This window comes from Suricata suricatta, chromosome 4, assembly GCF_006229205.1.
Source record: "Suricata suricatta isolate VVHF042 chromosome 4, meerkat_22Aug2017_6uvM2_HiC, whole genome shotgun sequence".
Lineage (NCBI taxonomy): Eukaryota > Metazoa > Chordata > Mammalia > Carnivora > Herpestidae > Suricata > Suricata suricatta.
The window spans coordinates 33,127,640-33,153,248 of record NC_043703.1 but is presented as its reverse complement, the minus strand read 5'-3'; the positions used below and the strand labels follow the sequence as shown (position 1 = coordinate 33,153,248).

General features: G+C 39.3%; 2 protein-coding genes across 4 annotated transcripts in view; one reads left to right on the top strand and one right to left on the bottom strand.

Moving 5' to 3' along the window:
- Positions 1-1,046: 1,046 nt before the first annotated feature.
- Positions 1,047-18,423, bottom strand: MZT1 (mitotic spindle organizing protein 1). Its single transcript, XM_029936625.1, has 3 exons — positions 18,247-18,423; positions 8,285-8,430; positions 1,047-2,803 (listed from the first exon to the last, which is right to left on the bottom strand). Exons 1-3 carry the CDS (start codon positions 18,308-18,310, stop codon positions 2,780-2,782), a joined length of 234 nt encoding a protein of 77 aa, XP_029792485.1. The 5' UTR covers positions 18,311-18,423; the 3' UTR covers positions 1,047-2,779.
- Positions 18,017-25,609, top strand: part of BORA (BORA aurora kinase A activator) — a 30,955-nt gene continuing 23,362 nt past the window's right edge. For 2 of the 3 annotated variants that reach the window (XM_029936623.1, XM_029936621.1), the window contains exons 1-4: positions 18,017-18,220; positions 19,603-19,770; positions 21,370-21,476; positions 24,430-24,475. In XM_029936623.1, the coding sequence (XP_029792483.1) occupies positions 18,155-18,220; positions 19,603-19,770; positions 21,370-21,476; positions 24,430-24,475 (387 nt within the window). In that variant the 5' untranslated portion in view covers positions 18,017-18,154. Of the gene's footprint in view, positions 18,221-18,248; positions 18,727-19,602; positions 19,771-21,369; positions 21,477-24,429; positions 24,476-25,609 lie in introns of those variants that run through there. The other variant, XM_029936622.1, reaches the window with a different exon arrangement.

The window sequence follows — 25,609 nt, the reverse complement described above, 5'->3', positions numbered from 1 at the left end:
TGACGTGGGGCTCGAACCCATAAACCGTTAAGATCAAGACCTGAGCCGAAGTCCAATCCTTACCTGACGTAGCCACCCAGCTGTCCCTGTGATGGAAGAATCTTGAAGACATAACATTTAGTGAGAAGAGACACAAAAGGACAAATACTGTATGATTCTACTTATATAGGGTACCTAGAATAGTCAAATTCACAGAAATAAAAAGTATAAAAATGTTCACCTAGAAAAACAGACAGAAAAAAAGTGGGAAGTTACCACATAATGAGAATTTGTATGGATGGTGAAAAGTTCTAAATAGTGATGGCTGCCCAACAATGTGAATGTTCTTATTGTCACTGAACTGTACAACTTAAAAATGGCTAAAATGGTAAATTTTGTTGTATACATTTTACAATATAAAATATGGGTGGGGCGCCTGGATGGCTCAGTTAAGCGTCTCTTGATTTCAGCTCAGGTCATGACCTCAGTTTGTGGGTTCGAGCCCCGTGTCGGGCTCTGTGCTGACAACATGAAGCCTGCCTCAGATTCCCTCTCTCTCTCTCTCTCTCTGATTCTACCCTGTTCACTTGCTCTCACACACAAAATAAAAAAATATAAAAAAAAATCAATGTGTATGTATGTGTCTGTGTGTGTGTGTGTGTGTGAGAGAGAGAGAGAGATATATATAATGTGGCTTAAGGCGTCTGGGGGAGGTCAGAGAGAGGGAGAGGGAGACAGAATCCCAAGTGGGCTCCAGGCTCCGAGCTGTCAGCATAGAGCCTGACAAGGGACTTGAACTCACAAACCAGGAGAAACTGTGACTTGAGCTGAAGTTGGAGGCTTTTAACCCACCCATGCAAAGCCTGGGGCAATGTTAATATAGCTATCTCCTTTCAGTACTGGGAGGAAAATACTGCATTTTACATCTCAAGCCTAATTTTACATTGTAAATTTAGCTGACCCTTAAATAGTCTTCATTCCCATGTAACTAATAAGCATCTAAATATTTATAAGAATACCTAAAGAAATGCAAGTTGTACACACAAAAGCATAAATTAAACCAAAAGTACATGTCAATATTGCCAAAATGGTTTTATTTTTGTCATTGACAACATGCATAACACTGCCAATTATATCATTACAATTTGTTTAGATTTTGTTAAATAGTACTTAAGTATGCATTAAAAATATATGTTTACATTTAAGTGTAACAGATTAAAGTTCTTTGTAAACATAACTCCTCAATATATTTTCCTGCTTTGTTTCGTACATAAATAACTTAATCTACAAAATCATAAATAAAACTATTAACTCTTGTGGCCTAAGGGTATATACAAATTGTGGAGCTTACCGGATGTGTTGTCTTTATGATCTTGTAAGTAACAACATGCAATATTTGCAGCATTTATTAACAAATAAATGATTTAGCATCACGAGTCATTACAGTCTCCCAACCAGGCTCTGCCAATAATAGACCTTCCAGTGCCCTTGGTAAAGAGGCTATGCAGTTACAAAGTCAAAATAAGCAAAAGACAAGAATTTTACATTACAGAAGGTTGTCACTTTAATACTACTAAGTCTTACTACTTTGTCTGGAGAACAAAAAAAGCTGCTAATGAGTAAATGCTATCATTTAAAAGGCAGCTAACAAAATCTAAAATAAAATCAGATTAAAATCATATTAGTCTTGGGGAAAATATTCCATTGAGATTCTGTTCAGGAGTAGAATTACCACCATCCTAAGTTTCCTAAAATTTATTTTGAACCATCACTTTGAGCAGTTAAAACTTTCAGGGAAAAAATAATGACACACAAAGTGACCTTAGAAAGTTAATACTTAAAATTACTGATACAGAACACTTGACTATTTAGTTTTTGTTTAATGACTGGAAATATGTATTCCTTCAGGAAATATCATATTTGTTGAAAGATACTTCCTATTTAGTGATTGATTAGATAACCCTTCAAATTATTTTAATGTAATAAAATTAAAGAATTTTGCATGTTGGAAATGTTTCACTATGTATTTTCTTTAGGCCATCATTTATAGAGTATAAAACTTAGAAAGAAAAATATTATTAATATTCTCATTAAATGTAAATGATCCAAATGACAAATAAAACTAAGCACTGTCATTACTTTTAAAATATAAGTTTCTATGTTTTATTTTTCAATCAATACAAAATAATCTAGTTCATACTGTTAACTGCCAGAAAAACTTGTTTAAAAAACTAAACATCCCTTGTTAAAGAGCAGATGAAAAGAAATGATTTCCATGCTCTAATAAAAAGGATTCTGATACATGTTAGGTCTAAATCAAAATCCATAAATAAGGTGGCTGAAATTGTTGACTTTCAGCCCAACACAACATAATCCAGTTATTTTGCATAAACAATTCAAAATTAAATTTTATAATGGAAATGTCAACAAGGCATAACTACTGCATCACTTTTGATGGGCTGCACTGTACTTCAAGCGGGCACAGCAGATGTGCCCATCTGACAGACAGACTGCTTAGAAAATTAAAGCTATCGGAGCTATAAATAAGGAATACATAAATATGAACCAGCATTAGAGCTGTTAAAAAAAAAAAGTGAGATGTGATATAAACACATCTGATAGTTCTCTCTGTAAGCCATTTTTCACTGATTTATAAAGCTACGGTTTTATACTTCTTTTAGAAAGGAAAATGTTTCTACACTGCTGCATGCAGTAATCTCATTGTACATTCTTGACTACAATGCAACCTTCAAACCCTCTTGAAGAGCCTGACGTATCTCATCAGGATTTCTCCAGAAACTCAGCTTGTCGTATTTTCAGCGGCCTAGAACAAGAAAGTAAGTTTCATTATAATAAAATCACGAAGAAGATACCGCGGACATATATTTGTCAATACTGTACTGGCACTAACAAACAATTCCTCCCCGACACATTCCAAGCCACTCTTCTCAGGATAATGCAGTGGTTTTCACTTTTTGCAGTGCATTAGAACTACGTTTTTAGTGACTGGCAGGCTAACAGTGGAAATTTGTTCTATCGTCTGACTACAGTTAATGTAAAAATATACCGCTACTTGAAAGACTGAACCACAGCAGACCTTATCCACACACTGTATCCACCTTATCCAGTTTTTATTGGTTTATCTGTTTCTGCATGTTTCATTTTAGTGTGAAAAGGGGATTAAGAATGAAGAAGACCTTTCTGTTACCAGGCAGAGAAACAATGGACAAAGAGGAATACTGAACACATGGCTGGCCCTGCTTCACCTGTTCCACCAACTAGTGTACCGCCCCAAACTATTTTGCAGAAATTTCCAAACATTTATTATCAGTAACTGACTGGATATAGATTTCTAGAAGATAAAAATTTAAATAATTTCTTAATTCCAAATATGAAAATGATGATTTTAAGTAAGTGTTTTAGAAATGCAGGGTAAACTTGTTAATTCACGTATGTTTCAACTTCTTAATTTAAACTTGCTTTTATGTTTAGTCTAAGTTCAGAGGCCTTTCATGAAAATCACTTCACATGCTGGGAAAATTGTAGTTTTCAATCTGAAACCTTCTCTCTGTAATCAGAAGAATCTACCTCATCCAGATAGTTGGCTACTCTAACTAGCCTTTCACTTCTTTAGGTTTATTATTCGCAAGGATTAGAAACTAGTTTAAAAACATTTTCCTTGTTCTAAAAGACTTCTTACTTCTTTCTACCTTTATAGGTTCTTATATTAATACCTTTAGGCTCTTTGTTTTCTTCCTAACCCATTTCTTAGTATCATCTACTTCAAAGAAGACTTGAAATAACAGACAATTTCAGAATTTTCTAAAAATTAAAGTACCTTTAATTTTTTGTCTTGTCACATTCCATTTTTATTCTAATTTTAGAGGTTCTCCTCCAAGACAGAGACAATGAAATAAGTATTTTCACCTAAACTAAGCAAACCATCAACCTTGTACAGAATTCCTGTTCATGAGTGCAGCACTACCATGTGGGGAAGGACAGCAAGGTCTTCCCAGAGAACTACAGTTACCAGACTGCCATCAGAGACCCCAACATTTCGTAAGCACCGGCCCTGGACAAAACCCAACTTGAACAAGTCTTGTCTTCCACACTTTCCTTTCCTGTGTAAGTTTATTTCCTCCTTCGGGAGGATGGGTGAGGACACAAGGCTTATTGAATCCCTCATTTCTGTCCCAACTCCAAACTCTACAGCTCCAATGTCCTCATGCTATACAAGACATTCAGACAGTGAGGAGTCACGTCAGTCACCCTAAGATATTATCATATAAGACAGCTGCAAGAGAAAGGGCAAGGCTTATTATGCATAGGGATGCATCAATAATAGTATAATTCAAGGTCCCTTGGCACTTAAAGTAGGAGATACAGGAAAAGTAGGTATTGCCCAAATTTCTGAAAGCACAATATTCTAAAATAGAGTTCAGTACCATACAATTAAGTTCTAATCACCACAATTTCAAGGTAAAGGCAGTAAAACACAATAGGAACAGTTTTTCCTTACCCTATTTTTAGTACTAAAAGAAAAAGTATGAGAGAAATTAATTAGTAGCAACCACTCAAAAAGGGGAAAATAACCATATGTTTAAACTCACGAACTATGAGATCATAATTTGAGCTGAAATCAAGAGTTGGACACTTAACCAACTGAGTCATCCATGTGTCCCAAGTTTGAACAGATTTAACTACTTAAAAATCTGACTAAAAGAACTTAGTCATCTTACATGCACAGTTAACAAAAGGTTCACATTCAAAATACTTAAGGAAACACCACAGGTAAAAAAGGGAAAGTAAGCCAGAAAAACTGGGCAAGCTACCTGAAACGGTATCTCACAAAAGAAAATGGCCAAGAAATATGTAAAAACATTCAACCTTACTGGTACTAGAAGAAATGCAAATAAAACCACATAAAAAAACCTATACATACCTAGCAAAAATGACTAAAATTAAAAATAGTTCCAATATTAAGTATTGGCAAAGATGTGGAGCAAGGAAGGGAAACTCTTATGCTGCTAGTGGAAACAGAAATCAGCACAACTTATTGAGAAGAGTTTGGCATTATCTATTCAAGTTGATGATAAACATAACCTAACAACCAAGCAACTTTGTTTCTAGATACACACACAACGGAAATGCATGCATATATGCATCACGAGACACACACTATACTCATAGCAGCACATTCCTAACAGTCCCACACTGGAAGCAATCCAATATCCATACAAGGTAGTAAGGAACAATAAATAGCAGTATATTTGTGCAACAAAGCAGGATTATTCCAGTGGAAAGAACTGTATTACAGCTACATACAACATAAACAAACCTCACATGATTCCACTCATAAGCAGAATCCAAAAGACCAGAAACAAAGCAGAATCAGACCTATAAAAAATGAACAAAATAATGGCTGCAGAGGGGAAGAGGATGGGCACAATGGGTGAAGGGGAGAGGGAGACACAGGCTTCCAGTTACAGGACAAGTAAGTCACAGGAATAAAAGGCAAGCCATAAAGAAATGCAGTCAATAACACAGTGATGTCATGGGCAGATGGCGGCTTTTGGTGAACATTTAACATATAAACCTGTCAAGTCACTGAGTTGGACACCTGAAACTAATGTAACATTGTGTGTCAACTATACTCAAAACACTAACACATAAAAACTCTCTCAAACATATGTTAGATGTGGGTGCCTTGGTGGCTCAGTCGGTTAAGCATCTGACTTCGGCTTAAGTAATGGTCTCGAAATCCGTTGAGTTTGAGCCCCACATTGGGCTCTGTGCGGACAGCTCAGAGCCTGGAGCCTTCCTCAGATTCTGTCTCTCTCTCTCTCTCTCTCTCTCTCTCTCTCTGCCCCTCCCCCGCTCACACTCTCTCACAAAAATAAAGATTAAAATAAATTTTTTTTAAAAACCCACAATATGTTAAATGAAAAACTCAGTAAAGATTGTGCTTTAAGACTTTATATCGAGCTCTAAAATCTTATACAGTGAAAGCTGCAGTGTGTAAAGGTCCATGTTTAGACAGTAAAACTGTTCAAAAGCATCTACTGTACCAGGCCAGTAGCTACCGGAAACGGAGCAGGGCAAGCTAGTGATGGGGGAGCTCCCGGGAACCTGTGGGAGCTGACAATGAGAACGTACAGAAAGCCTCTTTTGAGCCGTTTTTGCTCTGTGACTGTGCTCTGGTTTCCTTTTCGTGTTAGATTTAATAATCAAAAAGTTTTAAAAGTCTCAAAAACAACCCAAACCACTGGAACTTACTGAAGATTTGACTTAATCTGAGATCGGTAAATTACACGTATTATAGAATTTTGTTTTCTCAAAGAAAAGAGGCTAGAGAAAAGCCACTTAGTCCTTGGACACGTTTTCAGAGGGACTAACTTGAGTTTCGGTATTTGTGGTTAGTATTATATAAACATGGAAATAAAACCACCCAAGATTTTAAATGAGTGTGTGCAAACAAGAGGAACACACCTTTCCTGTTTCCCAATGTGAGCAATTAAAAGTGGTGGGTTCCGGGTGCCTGAGTGATTCAGTCGGTTAAGCGTCTGACTTCAGCTCAGGTCATGATGTCGCGGTTCAGTTCGTGAGTTCTAGCCCTGCATCTGGCTCTGTGCTGACGGCTCAGAGCCTGGAGCCTGCTTCAGATTCTGTGTCTCCCTTTCTCTCTCTGCCCCCTGCACCCCCGCTTGTGCTCAGTTTCTTTCTGTCTCTTTCTCTCTCTCTCGAAAATGAAAACACTAAAAAATAAATAAATAAAGTGGTAAGTTTGAATTTGAAAACTGATGGTCCCCTTGTCCCATGGTACCTGTGTAGCCAATCAGCCTGAGCAGACCCTCGGTCTCTAAACTACTGCTGAGTCATTCCTCCCTTTCTCGAAGGAGAACACTTACAACCAGGTAGCTCTTCTGGCTAGAACCCCAGCCTTCCTTCATTCTGTCCTGGTCGCTTTCAGTCAGGCTGGCAGCGTTCTGTGCACAGATGGCTGACTGCATCTAGGAGTCAACACGTCATCTCCTCACCAAACCCAGACCCTGGGCTTTCTCTTCAAAGCACACTCTCAGGGTAAGGCTGATAATTTTCCAAATCAAGTGGTGGGTCCTTTTCACTTACCAGTTCCTCCCTTGACTTCTCATTCCTCTTACATTTTATTCTAAGTAGCAAAGGAAGAATCAGGCTGCACTTTCCACACTTGGCTAGGAAATTTCCTCTGCTAGCTAACCAAGTTCATCACTTACAAGTTTTATTTTCTTCTGATAGTAAAACATAATTGAGCCAAGTGCTCCGTCACATTACAGCAAGGACAACCTTCCCTCCAGAGTTCAGTAATACAATCCTCATGAGATCTCACCAGAAGCCCCTTTAACGTCCACTATTTCCAGCAACATTCTGTTCATAATAATGTGTGTATCCTCTAGGACAATTAAAGTTTTCTCTACAGCTCTCCTCTCTTCTCTGTGCCCTCTCCAGAATTGCCTTTAATGTCCGCAGTTCTACAGGTTTTTTCAAGGAAATCTGGGCTCTATTATGCGCTGTAAAATTTTCCAACCTCAACCCAACACCCAGTTCCAAAGCCACTTCCTCACTTGTAGGTGTTTGTTACTACAGCACCTCACTTTCTAAAAGTGAAATCTGGATTAGATTTCTAGAGCTGCCACAACCAGGTACTCCCCCCCACCACACACACACTGTGTGGCTTAAAATGAGAGATTTATTTTCTCACAGTTCTAAAGGCAACATCAAGGAGTCAGAAGGTTCTAGCAGCAGAGCCACCCTTGCTTCTGATGGCTGCCAACAATCCTTGGCCACCACTCCCATCTTGGCCTCCACTGTCACGAGGCATTCTCCCAAGTCTGTGTCTCTACAGGGTACTCTCTTCACGCATCTCTGTCCAAATTTCCCTTGTTTTATAGGAACATTGCTCATTAATCCATTATGCACTCACCTTAACTCGACGGCACCTGCAGATCCACTATTTCCAAATAAGGTCACATTCATAGATACCGACCTTGAATATATCTTTTTGGGCACGGAAACAACTTTACGTACAACAGAAGGAAAATTCTAAAATAGTTGGAGACTTCTGTGAGAGACAACATGGTCCATAATAGTAGCAATTTTGTAGTTGAACATATGCTACAAAGAGCCTGGTTTTCAGAATTTCTGATGGTGACAGAAGCTAGTTTAATAATATTTAACTAGGATCTTTCACATAAATTCATTAATCATTTTTCTAAACAAAAAGTATATTTATTGAGAATGAACGAACATACACATACAAATTTCTAACCTTTAGTGCTTCAGTGGCCTTGCGTAGTTCCTTAATAACTGATGATAAAGCTTCTGGGTTAATTCCTTGTTCACAAAGACGCACGCAAATAGACAGAGTTTCCATATCTAAGCCAGTATTCAAAATTCTTGAAATTTCCAACAGAACTGAAAAAGACATAGAAAAAACTTAAAAAAAATTACATTTAAAAATATGCAAATACTGTTTTTAATTCATATAATACTGCACAATCCCAAAGAACTAGCACAGCATCCCTAGATTCTGAAATTGTCATGTACACCGTCTTGCTCTTACTTAGTCCTAGAACCAAAAATAGACATATCCCCTCCCTCCACATAACTGCTCTTTACACTGTGATTTACATTCTTCCACTCATATCTTAAGTATATGCATCATAATCAGGATTATTCTGAACATTTCCCCATTTTTAGTAGACTTTTAGAATGTAATTTAGTCACATGACATCCCATTATATGAAAACGGCATATATTACTTAACTACTCTAAGAGTTAAGCGGGTCTCATGTTTCCCCTGTAGAAGTAATATGGTGATAAGCATCTGTACATACTGACTTCATTTTATTAGGATAAATCCCTAGAAGTGGAATTGTTCAGTAATGTAGATATTTAAGGCTTTAAAAATGCTTAGAAACATCTACAATTTGACAGAATCATGTCTGCTGAAATCTAAGAGTAAAAAATGAAAGTTTATTTTTTAACTTCATTTTTTATAGTTCCTCCATTTTATTGTAGTTTATAAAAGTAATTGACATGAGAAACACTAGCAAAATGCAGCACAGAATATAAATACATTGGCTTCATTAAATTTTGTTTTATGGTGGTTGTTCCCCAGAGCATGTTTAGAATTTGTTAAATCAATGGTCAACATATTATCTATTGCTTCCTGTGTTATTTTCTCTTGGCATTATATTTAGAAAGTTACTCCCCGTGCAAAGATTATAGAATTATCCATCAGTCTATCCTTCCATCACTTCAAAGTTTATTTCCTGCCCACCTATAAACATTTAAATATTTAACTCCCTGGAGTTTGGGTAGAAAATAGGATCTGAAATAAGTTCACTGCCTCAGTACTATTTATTGGGTGACCTATATTTTTAACCATTCAATTAAGATGTCACCTTTATCACACAGTAAACTTCCATTTACCTATGGATTTGTTCCATGTCTATCTCATTTAATTATTAACTTTTATCAGCATGTACAAGGTTCAAGATTCTTTGTTATCTTTCATTTTCATAAGCCCTTTTGTTCTCTCAGTGAACTTAAAAATCTTGATCAATTCCAAAAACAAACTCCAGTTGGATTCTCACTTGAACTGCATAAAAACTACATTATTTTGGGTCGAATGGACAAGTTAACAATAATAAATGATCCATTAAGTCTAACTCCTTTTGAAAACTATTACAGTATTCACAATGTGCATGAAATGGGCCCTTCTCACCTTTTTATATCAGACATTTACATCTCCAGAATTTCAAGTTTTTAAAAAATGGTCTTCCATGCATCTAATTAATTTTTTTTAACACATCGAGTATAGTTCTCATGCCTTTGTCTTGCTAATTCTAAAATCTGGGTCAGTTTTGGGTCTGTTTCAACTGAATTTTCTCCAACCAGTGGTTATATTTTTCTGCTTTTCATACTTAATAATTTTTTATTAGATGCTTGACATTGTAAATGTTAACTTGTAGGTTGATAAGTATTTTTTATTTCTATGCATATTCCTATGCTTTGTAATGAGATGCAGTTAACTAAAAACAGTGTGACATGAGTCATTTAAGATTCATGTAGTCAGGATGAGAAAGAGCCCTGTTTAGTGTATAGCTAATTGATCCTCATCTGAGGAAAGACGCTCCTGAGTAGTCTACTCAGTGCCTCGTGAGTGCTGAAGCTTTCCATCCTGGCTGGTAGATACAGGCCTTGTATGGGCATGGTGTACTGTTCAATTCTTTGGGATGCCTTTCCTAGCTTTTTGGGTGCTTTCCTCATACACATGTGCTAATCTTTTGAATACTTGAGGGGGACCCTTCTACTGATCTCCAAAATTCTCTCTCTGTAAGCTCTTTCCTCTCAGGTATTCTGCCCTGCAAACTCTACTTGCCTTGGTCTCCCTGGACTCTATACACTCCTTTTGCTAACTTACGAGGGCCACTGGGTTCCACCTGGGTTTGCAATACCCCCCAACTGCTGAGAACTCTCCAAAGGTACCACGAACAGGCAAGTACTGGGGTCACTTCATTACTGTCCTGGGGACCACTGTCCTTCACTGCCGATGTCCAGTGTCTTGAAAATCATTGTTCTGTATGGGGTTTTGTTGTTGTTGTTTTCCAGGCAGGAGGATAAATCCAGGTTGCTCCTCCACCATAGCTGGAAGCTGACAGCCTTTTCCACTTCACTTCTTCAGTGTGGATATGCCAACATACCAATAAAGCTCTTCAGTTGTATGCAGGCTATAATTCATGTTATCTGTTGAATTTATTTCACAAACTCTATTTTAAGATTTCTAATTCCCCCCAGAACTGCTTATTCTTTTTAAGTTCATCTAACCTTTTTAATGTTTATTCATTTTTTGAGAGAGAGAGAGAGTGCATGTGCACATGAATAGGGGAGGGGTAGAGAGAGACACAGAATCTGAAGCAGGCTCAATGTTCTGAGTTGTTAGCACAGAGCCTGACAAGGGGCTCACTCTCATGAACCATGAAAATGAGCTGAGCAAAAGTCATGAACCATGAAATCATGAGCTGAGCAAAAGTCAGACGATTAAGACTGAGCCACCCAGGTGCCCCTATCTAACCATCTCTGAAAGAGAGACCACAAGAGAGTGCAAGCAGTGTAGAGAGTGGGAGCGGGGGTGGGCAGAGAGAGAGGGAGAGAAAAGAATCTCAAGCAGGCTCTGCCCAGGCAGCAAGGAGACCCAATGTGGGGCTACATCCCATAAACAGTGAGATTAAGACCCAAGCTGAGATCAAGAGTTGGGATGCTTAACCGACTGAGTGACCTGGGTGCCCCTGCTTGTTCTATTTCTTAGTTACATGCTTTTTTATAACCACTTATTCCTGACTGTTGTTTCTGCCTTTACCTATTTGAAGCTAAGATCTTCTTATCTTTGGCCATTCTTGAGATTTGTGTTTTCTGTTTCTTCAAGTATAAGCTAGCAGGAAAATAGAATGGTTAAGAGTCTGCTCTCTAGAGGCAAAGTACCCGAGTTCAAATGTCACCTTTATTACTTAGTAGGCAAGGTAACCAACCGTCCTATGCCTTTATTTTCTCATTCTGTGAATACTTTACAGGATCATTGTGAGGATTACAGGACACACTTAGCATGCTCTGTGCACTGGCATCTGGTAGTGCTCAAAGTAAGTTAACTGTTACTATGACTTTCTCACTCTTTTCTCAGTTTTTATGTGAATTGTTCATGTATTTCATCTACCTTCGGTACTTCTGTGACTCGTGGCTGGAAGCTCATCTTCCGCAGGAGATCTCTCCTGATGTCCGGAACTGGGGAAGCGTTCTTGGACGGGCAGTCTCACGTCATCCCTGGCCCTCTGGATCAGATCTGGCGGAAGCACACTGGCCCCAGACCCACAGGACACATGGACGGTCCTTCCCAATCACTGGCCGTGGCAGATGGCACATTTCTGGCCCCCAGCCTCACTCGGGCCGGGCAGCATGTTTGTCAGGTTTCACTCCCCGTCTCCTGCTGTGACTCCCATCTGCTCTTCTTTTTGGGGAAAACCTCTCTCTTTCTAACCAGGAGATCTGCATTTGTTTTTAAACCTGGCTGGGCTGATAAGTGCATTTTAGTATTATTTCCCATCCTTTTTATATGCTTGGAGCAGAACGTTTCAGCAAGTGCTCAATCATCAATTTTAATAGAGAATCATTAATTTCTTTAATTTTTAGTTTTGATTGTTTTTGCAAATGCACTCTACCTTGCTCTGGTATATTCTAAGTGATTAGTGCAGATACTCAAGATCTACTCAGAATACTTATTTTTATTTTGTAGCCAGCCATCTTAATAAATTCTACTGACGTTTTCAATTGATTCTCTTGTGTTTTCTAATATATAATCATTTTACCTACAAATAATAGTTTCACTTCCTTCTTAACAGTCTTTTCCTTTTCTTATCCTGTACTATTTGCTAAAACTTTCCTATTAATGGTTAAAAAAAAGCAATGAAAGCAAGGATTTCTAATTTTATTTAGAATGCTTTTAACAATCATGTTAAGGATGATGGTGATTTCATACAGCTATCCTTTGGTGTGTTAATATACTGTTTTCTTTTGCTAAGACTCTTAAATTAGAAAAAAGCGTTGAGTCTTATGAATGCTTTTACTGTAAATAGTTAGCAAGCCCGCTCTTTACCTTCAAGTAGAATAGACGTTACCTCACTCCTCACACTGGTCACTGTAACCATATCCCGGAGAAAGAGCAGGAGAGGACAGCCAGGGCCTAGCGTTGTCAGCCTCCAGAGCAAGAAATGTGCAGGTGCGCTCAGGGCTCACAGGCTGCCTCACCGCATGACTTCTGACACTAGGCTTAAAAAGATACTATAACTTCCTCCCGGCTCTCTTAATGACACTCTCCTGTGCGAGCCAGCCACCAAGTGGGAGAAAACCAGCTAACAGGCAGTGTCAGCTAGAAGATGTGTGAGTGGCGCGCCTGGGGGGCTCAGTCGGTTGAGCACCCAACTCTTGATTTCGGCTCAGGTCATAATCTCAACAGTTCGTGAGTCTCAAGCTCCACGACAAGGCTCTGTTCTGGCAGCGCAGAGCCTGCTTCAGTTCTCTCTCTCCCTCTTTCTCTGCCCCTCCCCCGCACTCGCTCACTCTCTCTCTCTCTGAAAATAAATAAAAAAACAAAAAAACAAAAAGAAGAAAAAGAAGAAGATAAGTGAGTGAGGAAGCTTTGGGATAACTCTAGAAGCAGCACTAACAGCAATGCAGGAGACAGACCTTCAGTGAGAATTACCCAAACCTGGCCACTATCCGGAACGGCGTGAGACAGGCACTGCTGTTGTTTTATGCCACCAAGTGTGGGGCGGTTTGTTACACAGCAGCAGAAGACCAGAACACACACTCTGACCCCACTCCAACTCTCCGCTATCATCATCACCACCATCATTAACTGTCCTGCCAAACGCTCCTCCCGTTTTCTCTTTATGGTAGACGCCTATCTATAAATGCTCTGCTCACTCGTTAGGTCTTTGTTCATGCTCTTCGCCTTTGCCTTCCCTCTTCTATGTAAATCCATTCTCTCTTTCAGGTCCAACTCAGTACTAGTATTTCTTTCCTTTAAGCTTTCTTACAAAATTTATGTTGATCTTTACTTCCTAACTTCATAACCTGTCTGTAATAAGCACTTCTATGGTGCTTACAGTGTAACTGGTACTTACATGTGTTTTATGCTTGCTATGATACTGCTGCAAAACAGTTATGAAAAAGGTAAATATGGTCCCAGTCCTCATGGAATGACAGTGTAGGGGAGATAGATATTAACGTGACAACTGAACCTTGTTAAAAGGGAAATGGGGACAAGAAGAGCATACCTCCAAAACAAGGGCATCCTTGTTTCCCGCAGAGGCAGGAAAAAGTGCAAAGAGAGTGAGAGTGAAGAAAAGAGCTTGTGCAAAAGTTCCTGCACTAGAGAGAACTTGGTAAATTCGCAGAGTAAATCCATAGATCTGAAAGGCTCTTCGCGTAAAGGCAATGTAATTACAGGGAGAGCAGAGGTGTAAAATATGAGAAAAGACAGACACGAACACCCACTAAGGCTCTGCTGAAGATTTTAGAACTCTGGGAAGCCATTAAAAGATATAAAAACCGGAGTGTTCAATGAGATTTCCATTTTTACAAGGCTTTGGCTGCATAATATGGAATTGATCTTGGAAAGGGCATCCAGTTAAGTTACTTCAATCTTGGTGCTAGAGCGGTAGATGGCATGAACTGGAGAGATAGAGGCAAGTGTTTCCATCTGAGATGAAGCAAGACATGAAAGGGCTTACTGGAGAAAAGAAGGCAGGGAAGGTGAAAGAAAAAGAAAGCAAAAATGATTGCTAAGTTTATTTCTCCCACCAGTAGACTGACAGCAAGGGCTATACATTTGTTTCACTGACACTGCACTGTACACTGTGAATTCTCTTAACCCCTTTTTCTAGCTGACCACCTGGTGTCTAATACACTACACTGGTATATAATCAGCACTACACTGAAAGAAAAAGAGGTTCATTCTTAACAAAATTACTAAAAAACATAATTATTAGTAGTAATTGGAGGCATAAGGAAAATATAGGAAAACAAAAACCAAAGTATGAAACTATCAGTAAAGAGTATCTAAAATTTCAAACCATCGAAAAGCAAAAGAGCTCACTGAGTACACTGGAGGACAGAGAGGGGGGTAGTTGTTTGTTTATTTTTCAGAAAGAGAGACAGAACACAAGTGGGAGAGGGTAGAGAGAGAGAGGAAGACACAGAATCTGAAGCAGGCTCCAGGCACTGAGCTGTCAGCATGGAGCCTGAGGCAGGGCTCGAACTCATGGACTGTGAGATCACGACCTGAGCCCAAGTTGGACGCTTAATCAACTGAGCCACCCAGGCATCCCGAAAAAGGCTGACATTTTAAAGAAGGAATCTGGGAGAGAATGTTAAGAAACTAAAAGTGAGAGCAGGGATTGATAAAAGACCATATGCTAAATTAAGACCAGAATCAGTCAGGTTCCTTCCAGAGTGAGCCACATAGATAAATTACAAAGTCTACTTCCTTCTGTAGTATCATTATCAAAATGCTTTTATTTCACAATAAAAATAAAAATGTTTATGGCTGAGTTCTACAACCCTAACATCATTCAGAACCATTAAAATACTAAATTACTGTTAGCTGACTCACTGACTTTAGTACTTCTTTTTAAATGTTTTTTTATTTAATTTATTTTTGAGGGAGAGAGAGACAGCGTGAGCAGGGGAGGGTCAGAGAGAGAGGGAGACACAGAATCTGAAAACACGCTCCAGGCTCTGAGCTGTCAGCACAGAGCCCGATGCGGGACTTGAACCCACAAACCGTGAGATCATGACCTGAGCTGAAGTTGGATGCTTAACCAACTGAGCCACCCAGGTGCCCGAGCCGACTCTAATATTGATGGGAGAGAAGTAGTAAGAAGATGAGAAATATACTAGATCTTGAAGGAAGAAGTCAGACTCAAAAGCTTTTGGCTCTCCTGGAGAGATTTAAATACAGGGAAACCCCACATTAACAGAGTTTCATATGTTAATGTTATTTGGGTACTTTAGTCTAGTCCCTTGGTGAAGCTAAAGTTTTATTTCTGGGAATGAATGTGAAGGAAGGTGCGATTATAAAATGACAACATGTAAACTTTTCCAATTCAGTGTAAGGTCAATTATTTATAGTGTGTCACTGTGTTTACTTTTGTGTCTCAATTATTATAGACAGCACGGAAAATATCATTTTCTGTTAACTTTGTAATAATTCAACTTCACATTTTATGTGACGGTCTTAGACTCTAATTATGGCATGATACCAGAGATTTTCTGTAAGTTTAGAATTCTAATGGACATAACAGTCCCTAGCTGCCACATTTAACAAATGGTGATCCACTGCCAACGTGGGACCTTTCTATCTTGAAGTTCGTGGGCCAACTATGTGTAGAGGAGCAGCATTCTCAAAGTCACATAACCTCTCTTTGAATTTTTATTTAAAAAAAATCTCTGTCAGACGCGGTGCCTGGGTGGCTCAGTCGGTTGAGCGTCCCACGTTCAGATCAGGTCATGATCTCACAGTTCGTGGGTTCGAGCCCTGCGTCGGGCTCCATGCTGACAGCTCAGAGCCTGGAGCCTGCTTCAGATTCTGTGTATCCCTGTCTCTCTCTCTGCCCTCCCCTGCTCATGCTCTGTCTCTCAAAACTAAATAAACATTAAAAAATTAAAAAAAAAAAGAAAAAGAAAATGTGAGTTTTCTATTCAAACGGGATTCTGTGGCCATATGAATAAGGACCTGAACATAGCTAACTAAAGAACTGACAGGAAGTGAGGCCTCTTACTCTCCATTTGGTTAGATAACCCACTGGCTTCCAAGCAAAGATGTAAAACAAAACAAGCATTGCCCACATTTTGAAAGTTCGTCTCCACTTACCTTTTACAGAAGATCTACATTAGTAGCTATTTTTGCGAACCAAAAGAAATCCAAACAGGGTTTACAAGAATAAAAAAAAAGGCAAAAAGTGAAAATAGCGTTCAGTGCTTGTTTGTAGCAAGCCATTAGAGCCCATAACCCCAGCCTCAGAGCATCACCGCCAAGCTCCTTCTCAGGAATTACACTGACCGTCTACACCATCAAGCTGCCAGAGCTCTAAACTGTTACTGGGAGTACAAGGGCTTTATCTCTATTTCTTTTGTGCACCTGTTAACAAGATGTGTCTTAAGGCATCAGAAAACCCTAAGAAAGATTGTTTTTGGGGTTTGAGAACACTCAAAAAATTTTCCATATAAGTTAAGACTAACTGGTTCTTCGCTTTCACCATTTCAGCTTAGGAAAGGTTTCCAGGGAAGGCTCTGCTTTCAGATAGCTGGGGCCACCTGTAGTGTTAAACACCTATCACTTCTTATGTATTTATTTGAAAATAAAACTAATATGCTTGGTACATCGAGAAAGAATGTGAAATACGCTGAATATGGTGTTAAGAACAAAATCCTGTTTTTCAGAGAAACAGCAAAATAGATACTTGGTAAGCAAAAACTTCGATGCAAAGATTTTAATAATACAAGTAGTTCTTGAAAAAGGAAGCAGCAATCTGTGTAGAAAAAAAACCAGAAGCCTTATTAGAAGCCCCTAGAAGGAGTGGCTGAATCACTAAGAGGAGTCCTACAGTAAAGCAGACCCTAGATACAGCAGGAAAGGCTGACACTACTTAGAATGGCAAACAGGGTTCTATAAAGATGGAGACTGGTGTCGGTATCCGCTGGAAAATGCCAAAACCGCAACGTTTAACATCCATCAAATACACATAGGTGGACGCGACAAGGAGACCAAGGATTCTGCAAGTGGGATGTCCACGTAATATAACAAAAATAAGGGTAACTACCTTGAACACCTGCGATACGCCTTTACCTGGCTCTTTCTTAAATACTCAAAATAACCTCGGGAGGAAGTGATCTCATTTTACAGAGAACGAAGAAAAGGCTCAATGTTTAAGTAGCTGGTCTAACCTCACCCCCAGGAGTACAAAGGGGCAGAGTCGGTAGAGAGCACAGAGAGAGAGAGAGGGAAACTCTATAGACACTTCTAGCACGTGTGCGCAGGCTTTCTGCCCGCTGGCCTCCGGGCGCGAAAACAGGTTAAATACACTTAGAGCTTCTGACACCCGCGTCACTTGCTACAGGACGAAATAGCGCTATTAGGAAGGGGGTTGCTTACAAACCGCCTACTGAGTGCTAAGAGACAAAAGCCACAGCGGTGACCAAACACACAGGACCACTATCCGCACGGGACTTACAGTCCTGAAGGCTGTCCTCGCTCGAGACTAAAAGGGGCACTCTGCACCAGGTCTGGCGCAGGAGAGGGGACCTGCGAGGTGGGGGACAACGGCTCCCCAGGCCGGCCGGGGAGGAAAGGACGCGAGGATCCTGCGCCGCGAAGGGGCGTGGCGCGCGGGGAGGGGGCGGCGCGCGGGTCCCTCGCGGAAAACACGGGGCGCGTGCCGGGCTGACGTGGGGGCTCGAACGTCGTGCGCGCAACAAACTACGCAAGAGCGAAGAGACAACTCAAAGGATGCGGCCATCAGCCCCATAGCCCTGGCGGGTCCCTTGGGAGGACCCTCAAAGATGCCGTTTGGGGCAGAAAATGGACCTAAAGTCGTTCTGGGCTCACCGCCGCCTGCGAGGCCTGGCTACGGGAAACGGAAACAAGGTAAAGGGGGCGAAAAGGGTGCTCACCGTCCATGGTCTCCCTCACCGCGTTCAGATTCGCCGCCGCCCCGGCACCACTGCTACTCGCCATGGCTGAGGCCGAGGGAGGCGGGAAAAGGGCCTGACCCGGAACTGGAGCGCCTTCCTTTCTTCTGGGCAATCACACCGCGCGTCCCCAGCTCACGCCGGGCAGGCTCCGCCCCTCGCGCTCGTCGCCGGCGTGAGGCTGCGTTGATTTAAATTTGGAGCCTCGTTACTCAGCGCGGAATGTGAAGCGAGAGTTGCCATTCGAATTTACTACGCGGCCTCGATTCGATTGGTTGGTTCGCGGACAGCGGTACGACGCGATTGGCTAGCACCCCACAAGGCCCGTGCACTGGTTGGCCTAAGACAGCGCGGAAGCGGGGAGTTAAAGAGTCTGTGCTTGTCGTGGGAGCTGGCCTGGCCCCTCGGGAGCGCCCTGGAGTCGCCTCTTGGGGGGGGCTTCCTTTTTACACACACCGCTAGGTATGTTCTTTGTAGTCCCTGGTCTTTCCTCTTGTCTGGAATTGGAGAGATCACTTTTCCTTTCTCGGAACCCACCTGCCCACTGTCCCAGGGGTGAATGGGAGCAGCGAGGGAATAGGTGCTGCGGGAGGGGGAAGCCGAGGTATGATCGCGTAGGGTTGGGGGTGACACTGGCGTGAGTGTCCACTCCTGCTGCTCACCCAACGGAGCCAGCGGCTTCAGCCTTCCAAGAGGTGGAATCTTTCTCCATAGTCGTATCCCCCGATGATTGAAAGCAATGCAGTCTCGCCTTCTACCCTGCGAGTCAGCGAAAGGAGGATGTTTGAAGAGAGACCACCAAAGGCGGTTAATTTCTTAACCCTCATCAGTCATACTTTGATTGGAACTAATGTGCAGGAAAGGCACCCATACACTTCCTCGTCTCGTATTTGCTTGTTGTAAATAGCTGTTGTTTAGTAAATGCAGTTTCATAGGCAGTTGTTGGGATATCCGAAGGATGTTCGAAGTGCTTAGAGGCTTGAACTAATATAGAAACCGTAGGTTCGAGTCCTTTAGTTGAAAAGAATTTTGTATCTGTTGCTAATTTAGTTGCCGCGAATGACCTGAACACAGTCATATTCGTCTGATTGCTATTTATATGCCACTTAACTTCTCTGAACTTAAATTCTTTTGCAAAATGGTGTTACTACTACCATACCTCTCTAGCTTCGAAGGATCACTTTAGAAAATATATGTGATGCCTCTTTGTAAAGTATATTTTTAAAAAAGCGTTTGATTTAGAGTTCTTTTTGTGAAATATGTTTGTTGAATATATTTTAGTTGTCCCAGTGAATGTGGAACTTTGCAGTTTCATTGTCCATACTTATTTCTTTTTAGTTTTCCCTCTGTGCTATGGGAGATGTCAAGGAATCAAAAATGCAGATAACACCAGAAACTCCAGGAAGGATCCCAGTTTTGAATCCTTTCGAAAGTCCTGGTGATTATTCTAATCTCCATGAACAAACTCTCTCCAGTCCTTCTGTTTTTAAATCAACGAAATTACCAGTAAGTTACTCATGATTAGCATTGACAAACCAGTATTTACAAATTATTTTAAATGGAAAGCCTCTTAACGAGTTAAGGGAGAAAATTGCATGGGGCACATATATCTGGCATGTGCTTTTTTAGTTGTGATAGTCACTATAGTATAGTGGTTGGGCTAAAAATAAGTTAGGTGGGTTTTTGTTTGTTTTTGTTAGCATTTCTCCTTCTTTTATTCAGTAGATAATATGTTAGCTTCTGCAACTGGGTGTAGGTAGATAGTATGATCATTATGTTAGTGTCATATCCCAGGAGAAGCCATGCCCTCTAATTATCTATTCTCATTTATTCAGCAAACTATTTGAATGCTGCCATGTATTCGATAAAGTGCTGGACATAGAGAACAAGTTGGGTCATCAGACACAAACTCTCAAAAAGCTTGTTTTCTAATGCAGAGGTCACCAAACTTTATCTGTCAAGGGCCAGACAGTAAATATTTTAGGCTTTGGCAGGTTATCCTATTGCTGTTACTAGTCTAAAGCTTGCTTTCTGGACATTTGAATTTCATGTAATTTACACGTCATGAAATGATAATATTCTTTTAGTTTTTCCAACCATTTTTAGCTTGCCGATTGTAGAAGCGAACCTCTACTCTTAAAGGAATAGACATAACTAAGCGAGGGACTTCAATATATGTGCCATGATTCATGGTTAAACACGAGTGAAATGGAAGGGAAAGTGCTCTTTTGGAGATTAGGGAAGGCGTCATCGCTCTAGCTTATCTTTACTGTTATTTGCTACCCTGGAGTTCTTTTGAAGTAGAATCTTTATCCTAGTAAATTACCTAGAAAAACTGCCAAGTGCGTGGCTGTTTATGCTACACTTTCATACCAGCTTAAACAAAGAGCAGTGGAGGAAAGCTTTAAGTTATGTAGTTTATATGGAGTCATGAATCTGACCTCATGATTTTTTTATTGAACTGTATTAAATTTTAGTTTTATGTTAATATAGAATAAATAATGAATTGACTGCAACTTAATCCTCAAAGCTGGAATGTGCAGCTTGTTGGCTTTTCAGGTCTGATTTTTGTCAAAAATGCATTTCAAATTACAGATTAGGATTTGGATAAGTTTTTCGTTCAGTTGGATAGTTGAATACAGAAAAGCCGCAGTAATTACCATTCATAATTATTTTAAGGATCAACTATTTTATGAGCTTTTGTAGGCACTTTTGTAGTTAGGACTTTATTTAATTTCGCTTCATTCTTAAGTGAAAGAAAAGAACTATGATAACTCTAATAAGAGAGTTTTACGTGGGCATGTTGCATCACTGATGAGTATTAATTGTGAAATTTCTATGCCTTCATTACTCTACTGTGACTTTTTCCCATTATTATGTAATTTTAAAAAGCAGCCAGATGGAAGATAGTCCAATCAGTTGATTTTGAGTGATTTGTTTACCATTTGGTATTTAATTTGGTGGTAAAGCCACATTTTAAAATACGAACTTTAAAATACTTTTGTATTATAACCATTCAAATTATTTTTGAAGCTGACAATTGTTAGCATTTCGATGAACTATTTTAGTTTGCTTTTACTCATAGGTTCACTTTCTTTTCTTAAGACTCCAGGGAAATTTAGATGGTCTATTGATCAACTAGCTGTAATAAATCCTGTAGAAATAGACCCAGAAGACATCCATCGTCAAGCTTTGTACTTAAGTCATTCTCGGTAAGTTTTCCTTGTGTCTCAGTGTAATAACATACTCTCAGAGAGATCGGAAATGCCAATGGTTGAATATATTTCTATGTAAAGATATTGGGGAGAAAAAACTTTGATCTTTGATACACATTTATCGTATCTAAATGAAGAGTGAACTTACTTATTATATCCAGAAAGAAGATTCCTTTGCTAACAGTTCTAAACCTGAGTAGGAATCTTTTTTTTTTTTAAAGAGATAATCTTCCTCTGCTACTTATGTGACAACTGTGCTTTTCGCCACTTGATAGAAGGAAGAACATTTTGAAATTTGTACCTTTCTATATGGTTGTGTCTTCTCCCATTAATTTTTGTTTTTTGTTTGTTTTTTTTTTTTTTGGTGGTGTGGGGAAAAGCAAAAAATTCTTTCATTGCCATCAGTGTTTGCGTAAGCCTAAAATCCCTTTACCAAGTTAAAACACATTGAATGAAAGGGTATCCATTAGCAACAGAGAGAGCTTTCCTAGACATTATCCAGCTTTGATACAGGACCCTTAGGGATCTAAATTACATTGTGCAGAAGTCAAGCTGGTAATCAGAGCAGCCTTAGCTTGTTACGTGCGTTTCTACACCTAGTGTGCCTCAGACTTACGTGTTGTGCTGTGTGGTGATGTCCGGTATTGTGAGAGCATGCACACCTTTGGTGGAACAGACCTAGCTTTTTGATTGTGACTTACTGTAATCTGTAATTATAAATAACAGTGTTCATAGTTTTGAGGGATTCTTTTTGATGTCAGTTTTATGGTCTGATTTTTTTTTTAAACAATTGAGTACTGGTAAGACCAGCTTTTATTTTTCAGTCCCAAAGTGCATGTGTTGTCAGCCCACAATAACAGACAGTTGTTTTCCCCTTAATTTTATAATTCAGTCACATAAAAATGCATACATGGTAAGATGTTTTTGCAAGTGCTTTTCTGGATTTTCTACCCCTTCCTCTCTTGGGTTAGTAACTTGATGACCATTCCCTCACAATTAACTACCATCCAAAGTGTAGTAGAAAGGGAAAAGAATGGGGACAGCATAAAAGGATTTTTAATTAAATATAACTTTTGAAGAGATGAAAAGAATATCTAAAAGCAAATGTTACAAATTAAGCTGATATTTTTTGTTTCACAAAGTATGTGCTTTATTATTTGCCTCTTGGGATATTCAACCATGGACAGCTAGTATTTATCAGTTATGAGGTATTTATTTAGCACATTGAGGAATACTGATATAGGGCATTATTTCTGATCTAGACAGTCAACAATACAATTAGCCAAAGTTGTGACACAACATTTCCATCCTTATTAATAAATGATGTATTATCTAGGTAGGTTTATGAAAAGAATCTTGGTGTGTTTCACTAGGTAGATTTGTAATACAAAAGAGGGGAAAAGAATAGTAATTTTAAGACCCTAATTTTAATTTACTATTGTAATTCAATATATGGTTATGGCTTCTGCCAAGAATAAGGAGTACATTCTCAACAAAACCTATTGATTCATTCCTAGAAACAAGCAGTGGCTTCTAGTGTTTCTTCCTGAGTTCCCAATTTTAGTGCTTCCCACCCTTTTGATACTGCTACACATAAAAAATTGTAACTGTAAGACAGACGAGTACAAACAAATGAGTCTGCCCATACAGGAGGTGAACAATCCTGAAAAGGCCCTCCCCAACTCAGTACCCATTGAAGGCATACCTGGTACCTATATGCATCATGCTGGTGTCCTGTGATATAACGGTCAGCGTACTCTGTCCTGTGTGACTTCTGAGAACCTCCCATGATCAGGTTCTACAATATTTACCTAAAGTGATATTCACTGTTTCTAGTAGTCGCTTGACTATTTCAGGTTCTTAAAGTCCCTCTGATGAATCAGCAAAATGTTTCTGAATGAGGTAATACTAAATCAGAGCTTACTAAATACTGTATGCCGTTGTTATTATTATGCACTGTCATTTTGACCTGGTTGTATTCAGGATAAGATAAAGAGAACTGAGTTATTTGCCCTCCACATGGCTGTCGTTCAAGCTGAGACTTGTGGATTATCATTGTAACCTATTTTCTCATAATCCCCTTACTTGAAAAATATATTTGGTTTTAGTGTCTGAAATGTACTAAACTATACAAAAGGTCTTATCTAAGGCTTTGTTAAGCCACAAAACATATATATACATGAAAATTTTTGAGAGAAAATAAATTGTTTTAAAAAGAAGTGTTTTACTAATTTGTTGACGGAAAGCAAATGTTCTCTCCTGGGTTGGGACAGATTAAAGACGTGGTCCTACCAAGGCCAACTGCTCAGTCCTTAGCAGGTCTGCGCCCGGTGCCTGAGACCCGACAAGTTATGTTAAATCTTACAGGTGATAAATTTGTGTTGCTGTAGTTGCATATTGTATCAAAGTGAAAAAAATTGATTTGGACAGAATTTTACATGGTATTTTATTTCATAATTAAGATTTTTGCCTCTCTATTCAGAACTGTAAGGATGATAGTTTCTTTTCTTCTATTTCAGAGGAAGAGTTCATTCTAAACTTATGGCTATGATAAATTTGCTATAATTGAAGAAAAAGAATTTGGACATTTTTACATTTCTGTGAATGAAATACTTCTTAATTTGTGATGGTTAGAGGACAGAGTTTATTCAAATTGCTTTATGTTGTTCCTAGCAATTTAAAAGTTATATTGTATGTAAGCCCTTTTAAAAGAAAAAAGTATTCCATTCACACTGAATGGAAAAGAGGGAGGTAATCCTAACAGCGCAATGCCAAATATCTGAATACTGTCCTTTACTAATGTGATAAGATACCAGTTTTTCTTTTAAAATGAGGTTAACGTTTGCCAGTTTTCAACGGAAGGAAAGTATTTCTTTGAAAGCTTATTATTTCAAATGTTCAATCAGCTGGAGTAATGGCATGGTTATTTTTCTTCTTTATTTCTGTATAGCATAGATAAAGATGTGGAAGACAAAAGACAAAAAGCCATTGAAGAGGTAACTTAAAACTGTTACTGATCATTAAGCCAGTTAAGCATCAATTCTGCATGCATGTCACCTCTTTTAGGATGACTTCCTTCAGTCATTTACCACTCCACTCGAGGTCCCCACCAGCCTGGCCTGTGCCCGGCTTTGTCAAGCAACCCTCTGTCCTCTGTGCGCCTGTAAGACCATGCTGTTCATCTATTCCAGGGCCTCTCCCAGCACATTTACAATATTGTTGGTTTAGTACTTCCCTCCCCTAGACGAAATTGTTTTTTGGCCAATATTGTACTTCGTTTATCTTTTCATTCTCAGAGGGTAGCACAGTTTATCTCCCTTGGGCCTCCAGAATACTGATACTGATACTTCAGTTTCAAATTGGAGTTTATATAGAGGAAGAGGAATATTTTCAGACCTTGAAAATCTAGATTGGCATTGGTAACGGTTTTATCTCTTGTTGTTAATTCTTTGAATTTTTTAAGACCTACAATATATTTCATGAAACAAAAGACCTTACTGAAAAAGAAAAAAGAGATTACAAAATGTAGGGTTTCTGGGGGTTTTTTAAATAAAAATAATAAACTAGGTTTTTCACTTTTTGCTCCTTTGATCAATTTCTCTTAGAGCATAAGCAAGGATTATCTATCTAGTTATTTCCCAGAATGTCTTTATGTCACGGGAACATTTATTTTTCCTTTTCCCCATGCTAGCCCCCTCTCACCCTCTACTCATCAGCTATCTTTGGCCCTCCTGCGCTCCAGAGACTTCAGCCATGGGTGTTTAGGATCCAGTGATGTTCTCGCCCCTCCTGCACTTACTTTTCTAGTGTCTGTATTTTCCCTTTGTGTTTCAGACATAGCCTGTTTCTTCAAAAACCATTTCATGTACTGTGCTCCCAAACATTATTTACTACTTTATCCGGAAACTTCAGAATTTGCCTTCTGATCGAATCACTTGATTCCACCGCAGTTAGGTATTCTCAGACTAATTCCCATTTCCCAACATTTTAGGAAATATGCTTTCCCTTTAGAATCCTCAACTTTAAAAGGAAGTTCAGTAGAAAATTCAAGAAAATGAATTCCGAATGAAGATGAGAGTCAGTGTATCAGAAACAAAGATATCAGAAACAAATGAAATATTTTCAAATGT

Bases quoted from the DNA above. Each gene is read 5' to 3' on its own strand.
- MZT1 (XM_029936625.1), bottom strand. From the start codon at position 18,310: ATGGCGAGTAGCAGTGGTGCCGGGGCGGCGGCGAATCTGAACGCGGTG. The intron at 8,431-18,246 runs GTGAGCACCCTT...TGTCTTTTTCAG, and splicing joins GGTGAGGGAGACCATGGACG to TTCTGTTGGAAATTTCAAGA. The intron at 2,804-8,284 runs GTTAGAAATTTG...TTCTTGTTCTAG, and splicing joins AGGCCACTGAAGCACTAAAG to GCCGCTGAAAATACGACAAG.